This window comes from Canis lupus, chromosome 13 (assembly GCF_003254725.2).
Source record: "Canis lupus dingo isolate Sandy chromosome 13, ASM325472v2, whole genome shotgun sequence".
In the NCBI taxonomy this organism is placed as follows: domain Eukaryota; kingdom Metazoa; phylum Chordata; class Mammalia; order Carnivora; family Canidae; genus Canis; species Canis lupus.
In genome coordinates, this window is record NC_064255.1 from 22,836,315 (window position 1) to 22,857,860 (window position 21,546).

The following is a 21,546-nucleotide window of genomic DNA, read 5'->3' on the forward strand; positions in this document are numbered from 1 at the left end:
ATTCTTGATAAATCCTGTTGTAGAGTAAAAGGGAACCAGGGGAATAACAAGATGTGAAGTTAGACTGTGATGGCTATGGGCAATAAATAACACCTTCTTTATTTAAAATATGCATTAGGAGGGCAGCCCTTGTGGCTCAGTGGTTTAGCACCACCTTCAGTCTGGGGCGTGATCCTGGAGACCTCGATCGAGTCCCACGTCGGGGTCCTTGCATGAAGCCTGCTTCTCCCTCTGCTTGTGTCTCTGCCTCTCTCTGTGTGTGTCTCTCATGAATGAGTAAGTAAAATCTTAAAAAATAAATAAATAAATACAAATAAAGTAAAATAAAATAAAATATTTTAAAAAAATATGCATTAGGAGAATCTCCAAGTTCATGATGGTGGAGGGCACTTGCCCGCCAACTGACCCTTACATTACTTCTGCTTACTCTCAGCTTCCTCTTGGTATAGTCTCACTCTGATTTCTGCCAAGCTGGCCTCAGTAAGCTGGGCTGCTTCAACATGAAGACAGACTAGATGATGAATGGGAGTTTGGATGATCTAAGAGATAGTGGGGAGAGTATTCCAGGCATTTGAAAACAGCAAAAGAAAGTCACAATGCAGAAAACTTGAAAGATCTTTCAGCAACAGTATATATGTCAATAGAGGGTAGGAGATGAATTCACACCCAGTACCCTTGAAAGGACTATTAACATATAAACATTAAATACAATAAATACAATATAGGGGTTCAGTGGAATGGCCCAGATGACAAGAATTCAGCATCTACTTTTTTTTTTTTTCAGTTAAGGAAAGGAAACTAGATGGGCAGGGGGCAGACTGAGAAAGGGAACCCAGGAAAAGAGAGGCTCTTTGCCTAGAATAATCCTTCACAAAGCTCCGTCTACAATCACCCACCACAGATGATGATTAGGAGCACAGACTTGGTCTGCATCTCTTCTGCTCATTTCCCCTTTGTGCAGTGAAGAGATTAGTATTTTTCCAAAGCAATCTTTTACTAGAAAACAAAGGAAACAAAAGCAAGCAAATTTAGTAAGTAAACTTTATGATACTTATCTTAAAATCAAATTGAGGGGTGCCTGGGTGGCTCAGTCAGTTATGCATCCAACTCTTTTTCTTTTTTTTTTTTTTTTTTTTTAAGATTTTATTTGAGACAGAGAGAGAGAGAGAGAGAGAGAGAGAACACATGAATGGGCAGAGGGGCAGACAGACAGAGAGAAGCCGACTCCCTGCTGTGCAAGGAGCCCAACTCTAGCCTTGATCCCAGGACCTGGAGATGAAGGAAGACGCTTAACCAACAGAGCCACCCAGGCACCCCAAATGTCTGACTTGATAACCTCCCACTCCCCCACCGCTTGCACTTATCCTCTCTCTGAAACAAAATCTTAAAAAAATAAAATAGTAATTTTTAAAATAGGCAAATTGAAGATTGGCTTGGAGGCTCAGTTTCTGAAGCCTTGCCATTTCCTAGTCTCAACCCTCACTTGAATGGATGCTAAATCATTCTTCAGCACTTTATGCTGAGGCAGATACGGCTCAAGCCAATTCAAGGTAATACCACTATCTCACAGAACCTAATTCTAGATGCAGGTCAGTCCTTCAGGCCCTAAGTCACAGTGTAGTTTGAAAACCTGTATTTGGGTTTGGACCCAGGTGAGCCTTGGGCTTTAGGATATCCTTCACTGGCTCAGCCAACAATTTCTTCCCTCTGCTGCAAGAATCTCTTGTGACTTACAGCCGTTGGTCCTTTTCTTTCCAACATATGGTTCTCCTGAAGTTTATTTCTCAGCCAGTTGTTAGAGCTGCTCTCTACCTTTGAATAGAATGCTTCACCTTAGTCAGGTTTGGAGACGGGGGTCAGAACATAATGTGTCACTTTGGCGTATCGGTTATTTTGAGCTGAATACGCTGGAGAAAGAGCAGATGCAGGCCAGGCTCTCTGATCTCCCTCCTTTCTAATAAAAGTAGGTCATAAAATTTCCCATGAAAAAGATACCCTCCCTATATCAAGAACAGAAGAATACTGTTATCTCTGTATTACTGTTAGATATCAGAGCAGGAGTAAAAGTCAAAATGAATCTGTACAAACAAACCCAAATAACCTTCATCATCTTCCATTAGTTTCCTCATACATTTCCTAGTCATTGTCCCATAACTTAGAGAATTTAAGCCCTTTTATCACATTGCCACTTATACTTCTAGGCCTAACAGCTTCTTTGGGGTTTATTTTCCTTCTGAAGATCCCCATATACACAAAAAATAAAATGTCTATGCTCTTCTCCTGGTAATGTCTTACGTCAGTTTAATTCTTAGACCAGCCGCAGTACCTAATAGGTTAAGAGGAAGTTTTTCCTCCTCTAAGGAGGCAAATACATTCTTTCTCTGGACTTCTGTTTCTCTAAGTTCTCCTCTCCTATACTGGCTGGCCTCTGGGCCTCCCACTCCCCACACACCTACTCACCAGTATACAGGGTGGTTAAGGTAATTAACAGGTCAATGTGGAAGGGTCAAAGAAAAGTTCAGTTTGATTGCCAAAAAGTAGAAATTTGTAAGCAAGTTCCAGGAAATACAATGAAATGGAGGAAATGCAATTATGGAAAGAGAATGGGCTCTGGAATGAAAATTCCTGGCCTTAAGAAGAATAAACTGAATGATGTTGGGCAAATCAGTAGGTCTTCTGGGCCTCGGTTTCCCCACTAATGAAGAGGGCGTAACATTTCTCCTTCTAGGGATGAAATGTGGCTCAAACTGGAAAATGAATGTGAAAGTATTTTGCAAATTAAAAGCCTTATAAAAGGGATGCCTGGGTTGAGCGTCTGCCTTTGGATCAGGGCCTGATGCTGGGATTGAGTCCCGCATCGGGCTCCCCAAGGAGCCTGCCTTTCCTCTGCCTATGTCTCTGTCTCTCATGAATAAATAAAATCTTAAAGAAAAAGAAAAAAGCCTTATAAAATGTACTTACTATTATTACTGAGGACAGTATACATCCTGTAACAGGCCAGTAATGCAGGGAATTTTAGTTAACATTAGCTACAGTGCCATAACACCTTCAGTGATTAACACTCTCAATTCATTATTAAATAGCCAAAGTGAGTCCATCTTTTTATACCTAACTCATGATGTAACTAAGAAAATAAAGTCACTCAAAAATCCTACTCATTTAACTTGTTCAAAATGTCCTAATCTATAATAAGGGATACTCTATTTTCAATTAACAAGTTTCTATCACAGGGTCACCTGGGTGGCTCAACCAGTTAAGCATTTGACTCTTGGTTTTCGCTCAGGTCATGGTGGTGAGATAGAGCCCTATGTTGGACTCCATGCTTGGCATGGAGTCAGCTTAAGATTCTCTCTTTCCCTCTCTCTCTCCCAATCCACCCACTCATGATCACTCTCAAATAAATAAAACCTTAAAAAAAAGTTCCTATGTTGTCAACAATTATGTCTGTTGTCAACAAACTCAGAAAAAAACTAAAATAGTATATGAGAATCAATTTCTAGCTTGAAAAACTAAAAGATGGGTGAGAGCATGATAGGAAGAAAAAAGACAAGGTAGAAAATTACTCCTGTGGAAGAGGGGGTGTTGAGGGAGTCATACACTTAGCGGTATGTAATCTTGTAAGGATCAGTGATGTTTCTTTTCCATTAATTTTTTTTTTTTTTAAACTGGCTGGCTTTAAAAGCAGTAATTGCTTTACTGCTAAAAACTACTTCCAGTATGGAGTTTTATTTCTCAAAACAAGAGTGGAAAACTGCTTGCAGCTAAAACAAAACCACATCTCCAGACTGATGCCTCACTGGGCTCAGTGAAGCATGTCCTATCACCGTTACCGATAATCTAGGGATACAAATGGACAACAAATAGGGCATTTAAAGTTATTTCAGAATTGCTTAGCCTTCAGATAGAACTTCAACTTTACAGAAAGTACAGGAAATTAGAGGACAAGCTGAACACCAGCACACAGCAATCAGACAAATCCAAAAGACAGAACTCTGCAGGGCAACCAGCCAAGTGCTTCTCCGAGACAATGCCACAGAAATATGCTAGATCAAGGGGTTGGTCAAGCTATTTCTAGCAGACCAGCAACTATTTTTTGTTTGCCCCTGAGCTAAGAATGGTTTTACATTCTTAAATAGCTGGGGAGGAAAAAAAAAAAAAAGTCAAAAGAATAACAGGATTTTGTGAAACATAGAAAATGTTAGAAACTCAAGTTTCAGTGTCCAAGAAGTTTTACTGGATCACAGCCACACCCATTTGTGTGTATGGTGTCTATGGCTGCTTTTGAATGACCAGATCAGAGCTGAATATTTGCAACAGAGATCATATGTACACAAAATAAAAAATATACACTATGTGGCCCTTTAAGGAAAAAGCTGGCCAACTTCTGTGCAAGATACAAAACTTAAGGGCACCCAATGCATGGCTCTAGACTGGATGTTGTTTTGGATGTGACCACTTTTATAAGTTCTACCACATGAGAACGCGATGAGAACGTAGCAGCTAGAAACCAGGAAGAGGGTCCTCACCAGAATGCAAACATGGTAGTGCCCGATCTTGGACTTCCCAACCTCCAGAACTGTGAGAAATTTCTTATTTATAAGCCACTCAATCTGCAATATTCTTTTTTAATAGCCCAAATGGACTAAGGCAATCTGACATCAGCTTCTCTCTCAAGGTGCACTTACTGAGTAGGTGGCCTTTATCTCCCAACCAAACCTGTGCATTCCTTTCCACCTCACCCTCTACCATAACACTCCAGTCAACCAACTCCAGCCCCAACACCACTCTGGCCCCCTTCTGTTCTTTTCTCTACCTGACCCAACGTTTCTTTCATTCATAAATAGGATCATGATAACTGGACTCCTCAGTATTAGGATATAAAAACGAAGTCCTACCATGGTAGGATCTTGGCTCTGCTAATCTCTTTAGATCCCTCCATGTCATCCTCCCACCTGCTCGGCCCCTTCCCCATTTCTCTCTGCTCCACATCCACTGATTTTTTTTTTTTCCAGTTTCTCAAAAGTACCGTGTGCCCTCTTGCCACAGGATGCTTGCATAGGCTGTTCTGTTTAGAACCTTCTCTCTGCCTTTCTTTGCCTCTTTAATTCAATCTTTCAGAGCTTAGTTGTTAAGTGTCACTTCCTCATGGAGACCTTTTCTGACCTGCCAGACTAAGTTTTGTTCCTCACCAAATACCCAGAGAACCATGTTCCCTTTCTTTGGTGCCCTCTTCTCTATAACTGTGGTAAAGACATTAGTGCGCTTGTGAGGCTATCTCCACCATGAGACTGTGACCTGGTTTCTGACCACCACCAATTCCTAGCATTTAATACACTGGGTGGCATACAGTAGAAACTCAGTAAGTATTTTAGAATGAATGAATGACTAGGTTGCTCAAGGGAATCAAAGACAAATAATAGGATATATGATCTAATCCCTAAGAAAATGGAATTTATACCAAAAAAAGTGGCCTAAAGCCCCAACCGGCCTGCTTCTAGGGCCACAGGATAGGATCAGAATCCTGCTGAAAGAAAACTATAGAGTAATCTTAGGTATCTAAAAGCTGGATGGCCCAAAGAGATAATTATGCTATTAATTACTGCCAGCTGCTCTCTCATTGGCTCATGGAGGGGGACAGGGACTGCTAGAATAGGAACCATATAAAGCCATGCTTCTCAAACTAGGGGTGTTCCAGGGTGCCTTGGATGGCTCACTCAGTTAAGTGTGCAACTCCTGGTTTCAGCTCCAGTCAGGATTTCAGGGTGATGGATTGAGCCTCACATGGGGCTCCACACTCAGCAGGGAGTCGGGTTGAGGATTCTCTCCCCCTCTTTCTTTGCCCCTCCCTCCACTTGAACATATGCACTCTCACTTACTCTCCAAAATAAATCAATCTCTAAAACAAAACAAAACTAGAGGTGTTCCACAGAGTATGTAACACTGAGATTTCCTGGAGTATCAATTTTGCTTCAGAAGATTTAGGGGATAAAATACCTTCTTAATTTAAAAAGAGCACTACATTATTTCAAAGATAAACACAAAACATCCAAAGAAATGTAAATGCATCAAGAGTTACACACCACCCCTGCGACCCCTAGAATACAATTCCTTCTATGTATAAATCTATTAAACAACTAGGGAAGGCTATACTTAAAAATTTTTAACACTGGCTATCTCAGGAGAGTAAGGGAAAAAAATGTATTCTAATTAAACCCACCTTCTTCTAGAAGTCTTTCTGAACTTATCTTGTTCAAATCCCTTTATCAGTTTTCTTATCACCAAAGTACTAAAACTGTATATATTGTTTTACCCATTCATTCATTCATACTTCCATTGAACCATCAGTGTATTAAGTCCCTGGGAATTAAACACTATGGAATATTTGCCGTAAGTGGGAAAGACAGACACATAAATATTTAATTACAAAATAATGTGTCAGAAGGTAGAATTATGAGGTCTGAAAGAGCAAGTAAAAAGCAAGCAAGAGAGTGGTCAGGGGGATATTAGAGGCAAAAGTGACATTATGGTCCCAAACTGCCACTCTAAAACCTTGTCTGAGTCAAGAAACAGCACGACCAAATGTCTATCAAAAATAAAAGGGATGAGGCTGGAAAAATGGGCAGGACCAGAACAAAGAAGGTTTTACCTGTTGTGTCAAGGACTTCAACTATCCTGAGGACAGTAACTGAAGGGATGTAATTGATTCTTATACAGACCACACTGAAGGCTGTATGTATGATGGATTTAAGGAGACTTGACTGGAGGCAGGGATTTAGTTTTAAATCACAAATAAATAATAAGCGGTCTTTTCCCTGTGGAATGTTTCATGGCCCTCTGCCCATCTCCCCCACTGACTGTACACAGACTAGAGTAGAGAAGCAGACACTACACCTGGAAAATGTCTACAACTGCTGAGGACTACACCCCAGCCCACCCCAGGCTCTCCCACAGCATTTTTAAACTTTTGTGGCACTTAACACATTCTCCCCTGCACTTGCTTTGACTTTACATTATATAAGTCTGACTGTACCTGTCTCTCCGGTGTGCAAATTAACTACACCACTGAATTTTCCATAGTTCCACAAAGTTTTGGGGAAAAAAATACTGCTTAAACTAATTCTCAGATCTAAGTTTATAATCCTATTGTTTCTTCTGAATGCCAGACTACATTTCCAATTGCCCAGTAAACATTTCCAGCTGGATGTCCTATAAGACTCTCAAACTTAACCAAATCCACATGGATCGCACTATATCTCCTACCCATTGACAGACTAATCATGCTTCCACTTCATATTTAGGTATTTATCCCAACCCTGAGTCATCTCGGACTGTTCACTCTCCCTTACTGCCATGAACACAGCTGCCAAATGCTGCATCTGTACATCTCTTCTACCTCTCTCTCCCTCTTTCTCTGCTCTAGTTTAAGCTCAGAAATGTTTCCCTATCTCTCTCTTCCCCCCACAGAACCTACAGGAGTTGTCAACATTGCCTTATTACAGAGGAGGTGTGATCATTGCTGTTTTCCAGCTTCAAGGAGCTGGAAACTCCACAAAGACAAGAATCACACCCAGCTTTACTCACTGCTGTAATGCAGAGCCTAAGGTTCCTGGTAGCTAACTGGCACTCCATGACTTAACGAAGGCTGAGCGCCTTCAGCGAAGCTCCCCTCTATACAGAGTAAAAGTAAACTCAGCCAGACCTCCAAGTCCCCAGTTCCCTTCCAGTCCTAGCTCTCACGATGTCCCCAAGCTTTTCCCAGGTGCCTCGTAGTAAATACTCTTACCCCTTTGGTTCTTGTCGCATTCTCCCTCTCCTGTTCTACTGACGGTGAAGATTATTGTACCTGGCAAGTAACAGAGCTTGTGTTTCTCCCCAGATGGTGATGCCAGCGGCTCGGGGGCTGGGTCTTTGCGCCCCGTCTTCCTGGGCCGGCGGCTGGCCCACCAGGCGTGCTCAATAACCGGGATAGGGACGCACGAAATAGTGACCGAACGGGTCGCTGGAAGCCGCCATCCTCTCCGACACCGAGCGGGGAAGGAAGGGGCGGGCGGGAGGTGCACGTGGGACGGAGGGCAATATAGTGAGTGGCCTCTTTTTTGTTCGGCCTACTTTTGCTTCCTTTTTTTCCCCTTACTGAATACAACGCATATGTTGAAAAGATCCTAAGTCGTGACTTGTACAGCTCGTTAATTTTCACAGGTGAGCAGGCCAGGACCGCAGCCCCCAAGCCGAGAAGCGGAACATCAGCGGCACCCAGAAGCCTCCCCGCGCCCTCTCAACCCTCAGAAAGCCGGGGGGCTCAAGTCCCCGGCCCCTGGCCGCAGTCGGCGACGCCCGTGGGTGGCCAGCAAAGCTGGAGAACCGGGAAGACGCTTACCCACGAACTTGAACCGACTCATGTCTGCAGCGCGGGCTCCTCCCCGGCGGGGCGGAAGCGGAAGCAGTCCCTGTCGTCCCGCCCTTCCGGCCTCCCCGCCCCGCCCCTCGGCTCGGCTCGGCTTCCGGCTTCCCGGGAGCCCCCGCGGCCTCAGGAGGGAGAGGGCGGCCATGGCGTTCTGCGGGCCGGGCGCCTACCTGACCCACCAGCAGAAGGTGTTGCGGCTTTACAAGCGGGCGCTGCGCCACCTGGAGTCGTACTGCGTGCACAGGTGGGCGAGGGAGAGCTGGGGCGCGGGGAGATGACTCCGGGGATCCTCTCCGAGGCCGAGAGGCCCCGGGGGACCGAGCGGCTCAAGGACATGGGGGACGAAGTGGGAGAGACACCGAGCGGGGTTCGAATCCAGGCCTCGTCGCTCCCGGTTGCGGGGCCTTGAAGGGTGGTTTTCTGTTCAGGAAGACCGACGCAGGACCAGCGCGGAGGGTTGCAGGAGGATTGAATGAAATAAAGAAGCGCCTCCAGCTCTAGTTGTCGTGCATCCGGCTCTCGCTAAAAAAGAGCTTTCTTCTCTGACCTTCTTGTTGCTAATCTGAGCAGCAGGAATTTGTGCATCCTTTTATTTAATCCTCGTAACAACTCCAAGAGTTAGGGATTATTTAGCCCTATTTTACAGGTAAGGAAACAGACGTGGAGAGTAACTCGCCAAGGCCCTACAGCTGGTGAGTTGGCGGCGCCAGGATTCAGACTAAGGTGCTAACCCCAAAGCATCACAGGTCCCCTTCTTTTTAGCTTCATGCCGCCCTTTTCACATCCACAAAATTCTTTGCCGGCCACGTAATTCTCTCTGTTCTCTCCATCTGTGAGTAGTCTTAGGACATAGTCTTAAAACACATTTTCGTGACCTGGGTGCAGTGCATCCTCGAGTGGCAGCCCAAGATGTGTGGATGCCAGGCCTCCACTGCCTCATGGGAATCCTAAAGCCTAGTCCCAGGAGAAGGGCTTCTAGGAGGAACCTCTAAAGGATGGAAATCTAAGTAGGTCTGGAGAAGCTGTGGAGGGTATCCTTAAAGCCCAAGTTGCATATTTGTAGCTTATTGGAAAGTCATTGACCTACTACTTCTCCTTGCTAGACAGAAAGATGGGCAGGTTCATTGTCAGTTGGGTTGTTAGTTTCTTCCTTGACTTTCCTTATTCATTCATCTGACAGAGTTTGCAACTCAGTTTCTATGCTGGCTACTGAATAAACAAAAATTAATAAGTCCTCTTTCTCCGGTGTAGCAGCTCATGGATTAATGGGGAAGATGGACATGTAAACAGATAACAGAATTATCAATCTTTTTTCCAAAACTTAGTGGTATTATTTATTTTTTAAAGATTTTATTAGTGCATGCAATTGCACAAGCAGGGGGAGCATCAGAGGGAGAAGCAGACTTCCTGCTGAGCAGGGAGCCTGACACAGGGCTTGATTCCAGGACCCCGAGATCATGACCTGAAGTGAAGGCAGATGCTTAACTGACTGAGCCACCCAAGCACCCCCAGAATTATCAGTCTTACAAAGATGAAGGAAATTGAGCTCCCAGAATTCAGGTAACGAACTGCATCTGAGAATATTAAAGTCCATAGTTCCGGAGGAAAGAAAGAAAGCATCTCTTGTAACACCGACCCAGTGGTTCTGAAGTCTCACTGATGTCCTCTCCCAGGACTTTCTTCCTCCATTTGTCTTCTTTCTTCCTCTATTTGTTCTCCATGTTTCTATCCCAGGTCCTTGGTCATTGATGTATATACTTTGGGCAGCCTCATCTAAGGCTGGGACTTGAGTTACCACCAGGGCTCACTTGTCTCAAGGGCTGTTTTCCAACTGTTAGATAACCCACAGCTCTCTGAAACTAAACTTGTCTTAATGCTTTAAAACCAAACTCTTTTCATTACCTCATTCTGTTTCTCTTCCCAGATTCCCTGTCCCAGCTAATAGCATTATTAGTAGTCCAGTCACTCAGCTTTAAGTCTTAGAATTTTTCTTAAGTACTCCCTACTTACTCCTCTGCCAGTGACAAACATATCTGTATGCTATGTACAGTTGGACACTCGTTTTTGTGAATTCTCTCCAGTGTATGATATTGTAGCTGACATTGAGAGGAGTTACCTGTCTGAAGTGTGTTTATGTGTTTTAGCTCATCAAATCTTTAGGATAACTCTAAGATCTAGTTACTGTTATTAACACTTCTGTAGAGGAGGAATCCATGGCATAAAGACATTGATTTATCCAAGATTACACAGCTAGTAAGTGGAGATTTAGTCTCCAGTGATCTGATTTTAGCAGACGCTCATAATTCTCTAAATGTTTCTCTCCTGTTTCCTACCATCACGGTTGCTCCAGGCCTTTCTTATACATGGCTTGGATTATTGTCAAAGCCTAAAGGATCTCTGCCTACTGTTTTCTTCTAGAACCTGACCTTCCCTTCCCTACAAATGTGCAGTTAGTGTCAGAATTAGCATTCAAACCCCAACCTGTGTGCTTCAAGCAATACTGTTTCCACTGCCTAACACCTCCCTTCCTACTCCCTTCCTACTCATCTTTGTAGCTCCAGAATTTAGCACAGTGCCTAACATAAGGTAGGAGGAAACTCAGTAAGTTGTCACTCAATGAGTGTTGAATGATCCTACAGATGCTATAGTTTTTCTCTTCTGCAAATTATCTTTTTTTTGTTTGTTTGTTTGTTTGTTTGTTTGAATCAGCATTCCTTTTTGGGCAGGGGGAAGGCGGGGGTGCGGGAAGTGGTTAGGTTGTATTTAATACAGTATTTTTTTTTTTTTTTTTTTTTTTTTTACTGCTGCCATGTGGTGGGGGCTGCTGAGGAAGCAGTCGTAATGATGTGGCTGCTCCATTGGCAGGGTTTGGGGAGGTGCCAGGTAATTAGGCTACACATCCAGAAGGTGTCAGTAGAAGTACAGCCTCTTGTCAGACAGTAATCCTGCTTAATTGAGTAGGTAACATTTCTAATCTCCAAAACCATTTTGGTTAAAGGGACAAATACCGGTACTTTGCTTGTTTGATGAGAGCCCGGTTTGAAGAACATAAGAATGAAAAGGACATGGTGAAGGCCACCCAACTGCTGAGGGCGGCAGAGGAAGAATTCTGGCACAATCAGCATCCTCAGCCTTACATCTTCCCTGAGTCTCCAGGAGGCACCTCCTATGAGAGGTACGAGTGTTACAAGGTAGGTAAGCACTGCACTGGCGATCACCTTCCCAGAGGCACTTTCTCCTGTCCCAAACCTCAGCCCCCAGACCCACTTGCCTTCTTAGGGGCAGCTGGGCAAATTTCTTGGCCTGCCAGTTGTAAATACATTTCTGTTTTCTGGGGTCTGTTTTTTCTCTCTCAGGTGACACTCAGGCTTATCTTTCTAAATTCAGCTCCAGGGTCTTACAGTGTCTTTCTGGCAAAGCAGAGTGCTAAATTACTTGGTATATAACTCCTGTGGGGATCTTAAAGGTAACCAATTCAGATTGGTGCTTAGTATTTCAGAGCAATTAGAGGGAACAGTTGCGCTCAGCATAAAGCTGCTGTGGGTATTGAGAGAATGCCGATCAGAGAGGAATGATGCTAGCTCTCTTGGGACTGACCTTGAGGCTTCTCAGCTCTCGGCTCTTGGAGGTGTTCTCCTTTATGTCGGTGCTGGCTCGTCCTCTGCTGTTCGTTGTGTAGTGCCAGAACAATCTGATGCTTGCAGCGGTTATAAAAATCCACTGTTGTGTTTGCCTTTTGCCTCTGGAGCAGGCCCCATAGGCGGCATGTCAGAAATTTCCTCTCCTGACAGGTTCCCGAGTGGTGCTTAGATGACTGGCATCCCTCCGAGAAGGCGATGTATCCTGATTACTTTGCCAAGAGAGAGCAGTGGAAGAAGCTGCAGAGGGAAAGCTGGGAGCGGGAGGTGAGTCTTCACTGCCTTTCACCACACGGCTTGGCCCCCATGGTCAGTGCCTGGAAGGGGCTCAGGTTTCATTACCCAGGTGCAGAGGTCCAGATTCCAGGTGTGACTGTCACTGGGGCCCCTTGCCTCTCAAATATACTTCCGTTTCCAAACGTGGTAAATGTAACATTTATAGCCTTCATGTGAATGGGAGACATTGTGTCACTGGTCTTTTTGGGTTTCCTGCTCTCTGGGTTTGCTTTTCCCCTCCTTCTCAGTCCCCTGCCTGACCTTGCTTCAACATCCCGTCCCTTAACTTTCCTTTCCAGCAGCACCTCGGACATTTTTCACTCGTGATGTCTGGTTTACGTTTTTAAAAGCTCAACTTTGTGGAATGAGAAGAATATATTGGAAAGGGTAAGAGGAGAAGTGGAGAGGCCAATTAGGGGTTGTTGCCGTTTGGTCAAAAGATGATGGCAACCAGCACCAGGGCCGATGCAGTGAATAGGGAAGGAAATAGATTCAGGGTATCATTTGGGGGACTGTGAAGGCTGACCGAATGGGGGTCCACAAGGGACAGGGAGGAATCAAGAATGAGTTCCACGTTTTCAGCTTTAATACCTGGAGTTTGTTGGTGGTTTATTGAGATAAAGAAGAGGAAAAAATGGGCACCTGAGTGGCTCAGTCAGTTAAGCATCTGACTCTTGATTTCGGCCCAGGTCATGATCTCAGTGGCATGGAATGGAAGTCCATGTCAGGCTCTGTGCTCTGTGGGGCATCTGCCTCTCTGCCCCTCCCTCCCTCTCTCTCAAATAAACAAATTAAAAAAAAAAAAATAGGTGTCAGGGGGACATGGCAAGTGTTGTTTTAAATTTGTTGTATTTGAGAATCCTTTGCCACCAAGTGCAGGTGTCAGTAGGTGACTTTGGGTGTAGGAATCTGGAACTCAAAAGGAGAGATTTGAGCTCAAAACAAATTTGTGAATTACCTATTATTTCAAAGGCCACAGAAATGTAGGAGATCCTCAAGAGAGAAAGAGAAGAAAAGTCACAGGCGCTCCCACTGATGAAGGTGAGGAAAGGAGGCAGCCAAGCATGCAGCAAGGGAGACGGGTGACAGCGAATCCAAGAGAAAGTGTTTTAGAAATGGCTGGTCAGTGTTGGTCATCGCTAAATGGTGGAATAGGGTGAGGACTGGAGGTAACGCCCACAGATTGTGGCTGGAGGAAAGGCATTCGTGACCTTAACGAGAGCCTTTCTGTAAGGTTTAATCACGCTGGTAGGAGTGAGCAGAAGGGAAGAGAGAGAAGATAGCTGTTGGGAAAGGGGAAGGAATTCCTGAGAAGTTTCTCTGGAACAGTAACTGGAGGCCATGGCATTATTGTCTTTTAAGATAAATAATAATGGACGTGTGCTGAGATTTGGGGTGAGGGAGAAACTAAGTATTGAAGCAAGGTGGGACAGGTCAAGGAGCAAAGCTTTTGAGATGAGCATTGGGATCCCAAGCACATGTGGAGGCCTTTGAAGGGAGAACAGGTTCGTATTCTAGAAGTGTACGGAAGGTGCACAGAAATCCTGCTGGGCTAGAAGTTTTGGTGATGGAAAAGTGAGAGTACTATGTGATGGCATCTTTGTGTTAGCAAAGAGGAAGAGGCATGAAGTGGGTGAAGCCTGTTGGGAGAATGTGGAGAAGATGGAGTCATGGCAGAGGATGAGCTTGCTGGGAATAATAATAGGATTGCCAGGTAGCAGTGAAGGCCCACGTGAAGCTGGGAATAATTAATGTGTTGTGACGTTCGTTTGTTCTAGCATTTTTTGTCTTTCTAGCTACCAGCTGTCTGGGTGCAAACAGGAAGGTGGATGGTGCCGTGTCCAGTGGAGCGAGTCGAGAGACTAGAGGCCATTCAGAAGGGAGTGATTGTCATGATGGGATCTAAGTGGGTAAAAGCAGGCACGGACACAGGAGCTGATGCAGAGAACAAGTTGGGTCAAAGAATCTGAATTGGCAGTTTCTGAGTTTCAAGAAGCATTTTCAAGGGGACATTTAAGCACATGAGCTGGAGAGGGGCTCTGTGGTTAGATGGTGGAATTTGAGAGAGAGAGAGAGCATGTGAGTGCACGGGCTCGAGGGGCAGAGGGAGAGAATCCTCAAGCAGAGTCTCTGCTCAGCGCAGAGCCTAACACAAGGCTCGAGCCCAGGAGCCTGAGATCATGACCTGAGCCAAAGACAGACGCTTAACTGACTGAGCCACCCAGACACCCGATTCACAACTTTCAAAGTTATATGGTTTCTGGTGGTAAAATCCAGGATGTTGACTGCAGGAAGTCCTTGGCCAAGGTAGAGTGAAAGGAAAAGACCTATGACCAAGGAGGGCAGTGTTTGCTAAAAAATGTCTCATCTGGACACGGGAGGGGTGTTTATTCATGGAGAGCGGCAAGTTCATTCCCTGGGTGGTCCCTGATAACCACCACCTCTCCACAAAATAGTCCTTAACCTATTTCATCTCAGCGCTATTCAACAGCACATACGCTTGAGACTCAGGTCACCCACAATCCAGAATTGAGTTTTCTGGAGGAAGCTTTGGAAAGTCCTTGATCTGGTGAGAGGGTCTCTTACGTGTCCTCCTCTATCAGGACAGTGACAGTCTTGGAGAGCACTGGAACGGTGGTGGGGGGCAGTCTCCAGCAGAACAAAGCATATTTTCACATGTGACTTCCTGGTATTTCTTGTCCTGGTTACTATGTGAGGGGGGGCTTTAAAATGAGTATCTCTCTCTAGTATATATGAATTAAGGTTTCCTAATGGTGCTTTTAGAGAGCGCTCAAGTGAGACAGTATTTTTTTTTAGAGGGAATAGGTAGGAGACTGTAATGAAGGGAATTGTCAGTCGTACACGATGAGTAAGAGGCCGGGTGAGAAGGTATCTTAGCTTTGCTGTTTTAAGAATAGGAAAACCTTTAAGAATTGTTTTTTATTTTTATTTTTTAAGATTTTACTTATTTATTCATGAGACCCATACAGAGAGAGAGAGAGAGGCAGAGACACAGGCAGAGGGAGAAGCAGGCTCCCTCAGGGGAGCCTAATGTGGGGCTGGATCCTGGATCTCCAGGATCACGCCCTGGGCCGAAGGCAGGCACCAAACCGCTGAGCCACCCAGGGACCCCAAGAATTGCTTTTTAGAGTAAAACTGTGGGTATAAACATAATGCAAGTATATATAAAAAACACTGCAGTGGTGAGGACCAGGAAGCATGTAAATGTGACACAGGCACAAAGATGATACCTCAGTGCAGCAGATTTTTCCAGTTGGTTCGACTCTAATTATTCCTCCATCACCCCTTTCTAGGTGAAGCAGCTGCAGGAAGAAACCCCGCATGGTGGTCCCACCACTGAAGCTTTGCCCCCAGCCCGAAAGGAAGGTGATTTGCCTCCCCTGTGGTGGCACATTGTGACCAGGCCCCGGGAGCGGCCCATGTAGAGGAAGAGGAAGACACCGCACCAGCCAGCTTGCAAGTGAAATAAGTTACAGAACGTAACACACTTGCCCTAATAAAAATAACTCAACACGGTGTGACTGACGTGTCCTTCTGAGGCTTAGTGTGGTGCCGAGTGTCCTCTGCCCCAGTAAGTCCTGTTGGTGGCACGTGTTTTCAGGGATAACAGCAGAACCAGATACAAGACTTACTCTGAGATTTGTTTAAACTCTAGTTGAAGGCTCAGTGACTGGAGGGAATATGAAGTCAAGAGAAGGTATGCAAATATTGAGGACTTGAAATAACCTTTTTGGTTTTCTAAAGATGCCACGACTGAAATTTTAGTGTGATTATAAAAGGATAACTCTATAAGCAGCACACATTCGGGAAAATAAGCGTGAGGTTTATGGGCTTCCCTCAGGAGAGGGGACTTGGGGGTTGGGGTGAAACTGCTCTGGGACGCTTCTGTTAGAGGCAGTTTTCCAGCTCTGGGCCTCTACTGTAGCTTCTGTAGCTTGGATGGTCTGAGGACTGCCAGGTAAGGGAACTGTAGAACTCTGTCGTGTTGGAAGAAGTTTCTTTAAAATGTGGAGCCATTTTTAAAACCATCAGCCAAACCCACCTGGCTTTCAGTTGTTGATAACTCATTAGAATGGTGTTGAGACAGCTCATCACCACCATCCCAGAAGGAACATTCTGTGAGTTTCCTAAGTAAGCCCCAATCGGAATCTCAGTGCATCTAACAGCTGACGAAGACTTGTAACTGAATTTTAATAAGTCTTGACATTCAGGACTTTTTCTAGTGGTTCTTTATTTATAATGTAGGCTGAAGCAATTGTTACAAGGTAGAAGGGAGACACGTTACACAATTGTTATTTATACAAGTTTAGAACAAAAAAACTGCACAGGGAGAGGTCAACTCTCAGTACAAACTAGCAACTAAACCACAATAATTTACCTTTAGAAACGATTTCTTTATTTTTAGCTGTGACACTGCTTTTACAATATGCAAAAACACAAACAGAACTACCCAAGGTGTGTTGTCACATTCTTTCTACATTGAATTTGGCAACATTTTATATTAAATTTATTCAGATTATTACTAACGTTTAAAAACTAAACAAGTGAAAAGCTGTACCAAGGTACAGTTACATCCATTTATTTCAAAGGTTTAAAATACCACTTTTATCTATTGTAATTACCTTGCAGTGATTTCTGCTTTTGCAAAAACCATCTCAAGCATCATATGCACAATGCATCAGCTACTTTTAGTCATCAAGATTGGTGGGCTAAACCACAGGCACTACTGTTGCTTATATTCTGTAGAAGGAGCTTGTTTTTCAAAGAAAAAAAAGCTTAAATAGTTTCTAATAATCATGCCTTTGCTTTAAAGCCATAACATAAAATGCCCTTGAGCAATCACAGCAGTGTTAAATGTTAATATATAGAACAGTGACTATACAGGTACGTTACTCTCACATCCAATGCAGTTATGTATTAAAGCATAAGGTTATGTAATTGAAGGTCAGAGCCAATAGAAACCTGCAAGGTCTGGGGGACCCACCAAGCCTCCTGTTCCTTCAAGAGGAACTGACCCGAGTGCTCAGGGGCTTGCTTGGTTTTTTCAAACACTGTTGTTGTCTCCAAACAAGATCCCTTTAAATCTACAAATCTCTGTTGGCTTTAGGGAACGGGCATTAGAACAAATTTAACTTTCACTTAAAAAAGAAAAGACATAAATCCATTCCAAAAAACATTACCTAGAATACAAAAAAAAAGGGACAATATAGTGGTCGGATTCCCAGTGATGATAAATAAATCCTCCGCTCTTCAATGTTTGTTTGGTATGATGCCAATTAACTGCCATTTATTGAACAGAAGATAAGAAAAACAAGCCCCCAGATCGGTAAACACATTGGCAAGTTGCTAGATTCCAAGCTGGTTACCCTTGTTAAATCCGCTTGAGTTTGTTCAAAATATTTGGGCTTTTCAACGCACCCAGCCTGCTGGGTACAGGTAAGTAAAAGGCATTTGCTATGTCTAAGAATTCCCTGCTATCATTTTAAAATGTTTTTTCACATTTTTAAAACTGCCTTACCCTTTTTGGATGTATCTGGATTCAATGCAAGTGGGTACAAGAGACGAGTAACTGAAGTGGGGGGGGGGTCTAGGTCTACCTGGTGGCAGCAGCATGCACGGGATTGGAGGTGGGTGCTGTGTGCAGTCAGGAGGAATCGTGGGAGAAAGGAAGTCCTTAAACACCCTACAGAAACAAACACTGCAATCCAGTATGGCTTATTCGGATGCATTTACCATGAAGCTACTAGAAATTCAACCTACAAGGCTACTCTTAAATGTTAACAGGATCGGCTATGTTGACAGTGTGCCCCTCCCACGGCCCTCCCCCCAATCCCAACAGTCTACCATTTCCAGATTCACTTCTCACTGAATATTGCTCATCAGTTGTTAGGCCTGTTTTTCTCAGCCAGAACATACTACATTTAAATGAAGATTTTTTACCCCTTTATCCGTTTTGTTTGTACATTAAAATAACTTGAATTTGCTTCTAAGCCAGACTACTACAATGCATCTACAAAAGCTTGCAGGAAAAAAAAGAGAGAGAAATTAAAAGGCTGACTATAGTTATCCTTTTTTTTCTGAAATTAACTACTTTTGAGTTTCCCCTGCCCCAACCACCCCCCACCCATTATGCATTTAAAATTTTACAAAGACTTGTAAAAAAGTTAAATGGAATTTGGCACCTTCAGAAAAATCAAAAGGGAAACTAAGATTAAAATGTGCAGAAAGAAAACTCGGTATTTACAAATTAAAAGATCAAAGTTATGTCAGTTACGTATGTTGCTTTTAATTCTTATCTAAAGGTATCGAGTACTTTCAAAAGAGCTGTATTCTGAGTTGCCTACAAAATCTTTTGTTTGATTCTAGATTGGAATGGATCGAGACAAATTAGGTTTTATGAATTAAACAGTTCTTCCCCACTGGCAGCATTTCTTGGGAGCCTAAGAGAGCCTACGAGAAGCGGGGGGCGGAGCGGTCGTTCGTGGTGGTTTTCTTCAGTTTCACGCCCCTTCGGATGGCGTTCAGCATGTCTTCCCCTTGCGGAGTATCTCTCGGGCTCAGGTCTGCAGCGTCACTCTCCGGAATCTGGCCTGGGGAAGCGGTGGCACTTGAGGGATCCCTCTCCTGGTCTTCGGCCTCACTTTCTGGAATCGCCTGTCTGTGCTCCTCAGGGATACTTGGCTTCGGGCCTGGAAGAGGAGGGTTGACGGAGGCTTGGCCGCTCCACATTGAGGAGGGCATGCTGGTGACACCCGGGGGGCCCTCTCCCACAGAGGGCGACTCAGGGCTGTGCTCACCCCTCTCCTCTGGCCCATCCGGAGGTGCCGGCAACACCCCGGGGAGGTCTGGGACGGTTGGGGTCTTGACAGGGATCACGGGGGTCTTGATGGGGATGGGACCGGCTCCGATGGTCCCCCGGCGGACAGAAGGCTTGGTGGAAGGGGTCCGTCGGATGGTTGCAACCCCCGGGGTGACCATAGCAGGTCCGAGGGTGGTGGGGAGGCCAGCAGTGGAGGCTGGGCGCTTGGCCTGGAACATCCGCCGGTAAGACTGGCTGATGTCACTGTTTCTCGGAATGGTGGAGGACTTGTCAAACTCCTGCTGATCCGCCTCCTGGTCACCGCTTACGGAAAAGTAATCATAATCTGAAACTGAGGAGAAGATCCGATTAGGACCCTCCAAGGCAGCAGCTTTGCTTTTCGGTTCTTTTGTGTTGGAGGAACAAAAGGCACAGGACGCCAGGTGCTCTCCCCATGACCTCATCCCAAGCCGCCCCCCATCTCTGCACCATCCTCGAAGCCCTGGACACCCGAGAAGCTGCTGGCAGGAGCTCTGGCCCCCGATGTGCACCCTGGCACAGCGCGGGATGCCGCAGGCCCCTGCTCAACTACCGCAGGGCGGTGGGGCTTGCCACGCTGCCAGGCTTACTCCCTCCAAGCATCCCTGGAAGGGCGAAGCGGGGTGCACGGGCCAAGAAACCCCACACCCCCTCAGCTCCACAGTGGACATGAGAAGCCTCAGACACACTGTCACAGCCTTACCACCTCTCCTCTGCGAGTCGGGCCAAGGCCGAAAGAAGAATGGAGCTACTGGCAACGAGCCCCTGAAAACATCCACGAGGTGTATTTCCTCGCAAAAACTGGGGTCACGCGGGAGGCGGAAGCCTACAGCTTAACCATCTGAGAGCCGGTTGGTGAGCAGCAGCCATCCTGGCATACGGGCCAGGGCCGGGGCCGTGCTGTGTGTCACAGATGTCTAGCCGCATCCCTGACCATCTGTTAGATGCCAGTAGCACCCCTCCATGTGTGACCGTTGCTGACGTCCCCTAGACCGCAAAATATCCTTCCACTGAGACCCACTCAGTCCTAGGAGCTTTGACCGATGCGCCACAAATAGGTTTGGTCAACTCTGGCGGACGTGCTCTGCCTGGACTGCCGTGGGGCAGCAGTGAGGGGGGCACCAGCAACGGAGCATCTGGCTGCAACAGGTTCAGAGCCTGAGGCCTCAGACTCTTAACAGACCCGAGGTTCAGACCCAAGTCCTGCTCCTCCATTTGGGCAAGTTCCCGAGTGTCAGCGTCCCACGTGGAACACGAGGGTGAGAACGCTGGCCACGGAAGCGGCCGTGGAGGGTAAAAGGGAAAGCGACCTGGCCCAAACGGCCTTATCGTTCCCAGCACCGGAGTTCGCGCCAGGGGCTGCCCCGGACCCAGCTGGTGGTGCTCGGGGAACCCCAGGCTGCCTCGTACCTTGGGAGGGGATGGTGTCCTCAGAGCAGCACGGGGTGGTGGTCTGGGTGCTGTAGCCGCTGGAGCACTGAAGGGAGTCCCGGCTGCTCCTCTGGGTGTCCAGCTGGAGGCCCCGGGACAGGGCCAGTGCCAATTCCTCACAAGCCTCCATCTCCTCGCCAGGCTGTGGGTGGGAGGAGAGACACAGACAAGCCACCAGGACCATGAATCCCCCATCCTGTGTCCCCAGGGCCTTTCCGCAGGTTTCTTCAAAGGGGACTCAGTATTACTCCTGTCCTCTTCCTGTGAACATTACCCAACTGTGGGTCCTACCCTAGGCTCTGGAAAGTTCTAAGGGTCTGATTTCAGGGCAAGGCTTTTTCCCGGGGTGGGGGACTTCTAACCAGTATGGAGCAGGGAGTTGTGGCAACGGTGCTCAGGTCCCCAGAGATGCCAGGCTGACTCAGCCACGCCCCTCCCCGCCGCGTTGCTGGCCACGTCTGGCCACCAGCCCAGTCTAGAGGGGTCCAACCGGCTGTAGAGAATAAAAGCGTCACCCTGGTGGCAGCTGACACGGTCATGCTCCGTGGCCTCTGGGCTTCCTCGGTAGCTGCGGGAGCGCCCCCCACAGCAGTGGGTCCTCCTCCATTGGGGTCCGGCTCCCGCTTCTCTTTGCGCCGCTGCAGGGTGTTCACCAGAGGCTGATCATAGGGTCCCGGCTTGGCCCAGTCCTAAGTGGAAGGAGGGTGGTCATGCGCCAGGCCCCCCGCTCCCACTCGGAGGACCCCTCCGGGGGAGCTCAGGCCAGGACGGGCCAGGAGGCCCTTCTGCGTCCTCAGCCGGCTCTAAGGGAAGGGAGTGGAAAATCCTTGGGGGGGCCCCGGGTACCTCCCCTTCCTCGTATCTGCCCAAAGATGGAAAACCCTCAACCAGGCAGGTGCCTACGGGCACTCCTAGTTGCCGGCCTCTAACGGCGGGCC

General features: G+C 46.2%; 3 protein-coding genes across 26 annotated transcripts in view; 1 reads left to right on the forward strand and 2 right to left on the reverse strand.

Moving 5' to 3' along the window:
• The window catches only part of TATDN1 (TatD DNase domain containing 1), a 66,520-nt gene extending 58,054 nt beyond the window's left edge, over positions 1-8,466 (reverse strand). For 2 of the 9 annotated variants that reach the window (XM_035698329.2, XM_049092710.1), the window contains exon 1: positions 8,378-8,442. In XM_035698329.2, coding sequence (XP_035554222.1) covers positions 8,378-8,399 — 22 coding nt within the window. In that variant the 5' untranslated portion in view covers positions 8,400-8,442. Of the gene's footprint in view, positions 1-896; positions 997-1,734; positions 1,813-8,377 lie in introns of all 9 variants that reach the window. The other 7 variants (XM_035698354.2, XM_035698277.2, XM_035698263.2 and 4 more) reach the window with 7 other exon arrangements.
• NDUFB9 (NADH:ubiquinone oxidoreductase subunit B9) lies at positions 8,398-15,855 on the forward strand. Of its 3 annotated transcripts, none has more exons than XM_025450526.3 (5): positions 8,510-8,648; positions 9,850-9,964; positions 11,403-11,595; positions 12,196-12,309; positions 15,633-15,855. In XM_025450526.3, the coding sequence occupies exons 2-5, from the start codon at positions 9,936-9,938 to the stop codon at positions 15,762-15,764; spliced, it is 468 nt and encodes a 155-aa protein (XP_025306311.1). In that variant the 5' UTR covers positions 8,510-8,648; positions 9,850-9,935; the 3' UTR covers positions 15,765-15,855. The 3 variants fall into 3 exon arrangements, with proteins under 3 accessions (XP_025306310.2, XP_025306311.1, XP_048948671.1); XM_049092714.1 differs by lacking the exon at positions 8,510-8,648 and adding an exon at positions 8,842-9,050; XM_025450525.3 differs by lacking the exon at positions 9,850-9,964 and having other exon boundaries at positions 8,398-8,648.
• Positions 15,856-16,550: 695 nt separating this feature from the next.
• Positions 16,551-21,546, reverse strand: part of MTSS1 (MTSS I-BAR domain containing 1) — a 161,682-nt gene continuing 156,686 nt past the window's right edge. For 13 of the 14 annotated variants that reach the window (XM_025450507.3, XM_025450500.3, XM_025450504.3 and 10 more), the window contains 3 exons: positions 21,124-21,297; positions 20,588-20,750; positions 16,551-19,490 (listed from right to left, as the gene is read on the reverse strand). In XM_025450507.3, coding sequence (XP_025306292.1) covers positions 18,790-19,490; positions 20,588-20,750; positions 21,124-21,297 — 1,038 coding nt within the window. In that variant the 3' untranslated portion in view covers positions 16,551-18,789. The remainder of the gene's footprint in view (positions 19,491-20,587; positions 20,751-21,123; positions 21,298-21,546) is intronic. The other variant, XM_025450496.3, reaches the window with a different exon arrangement.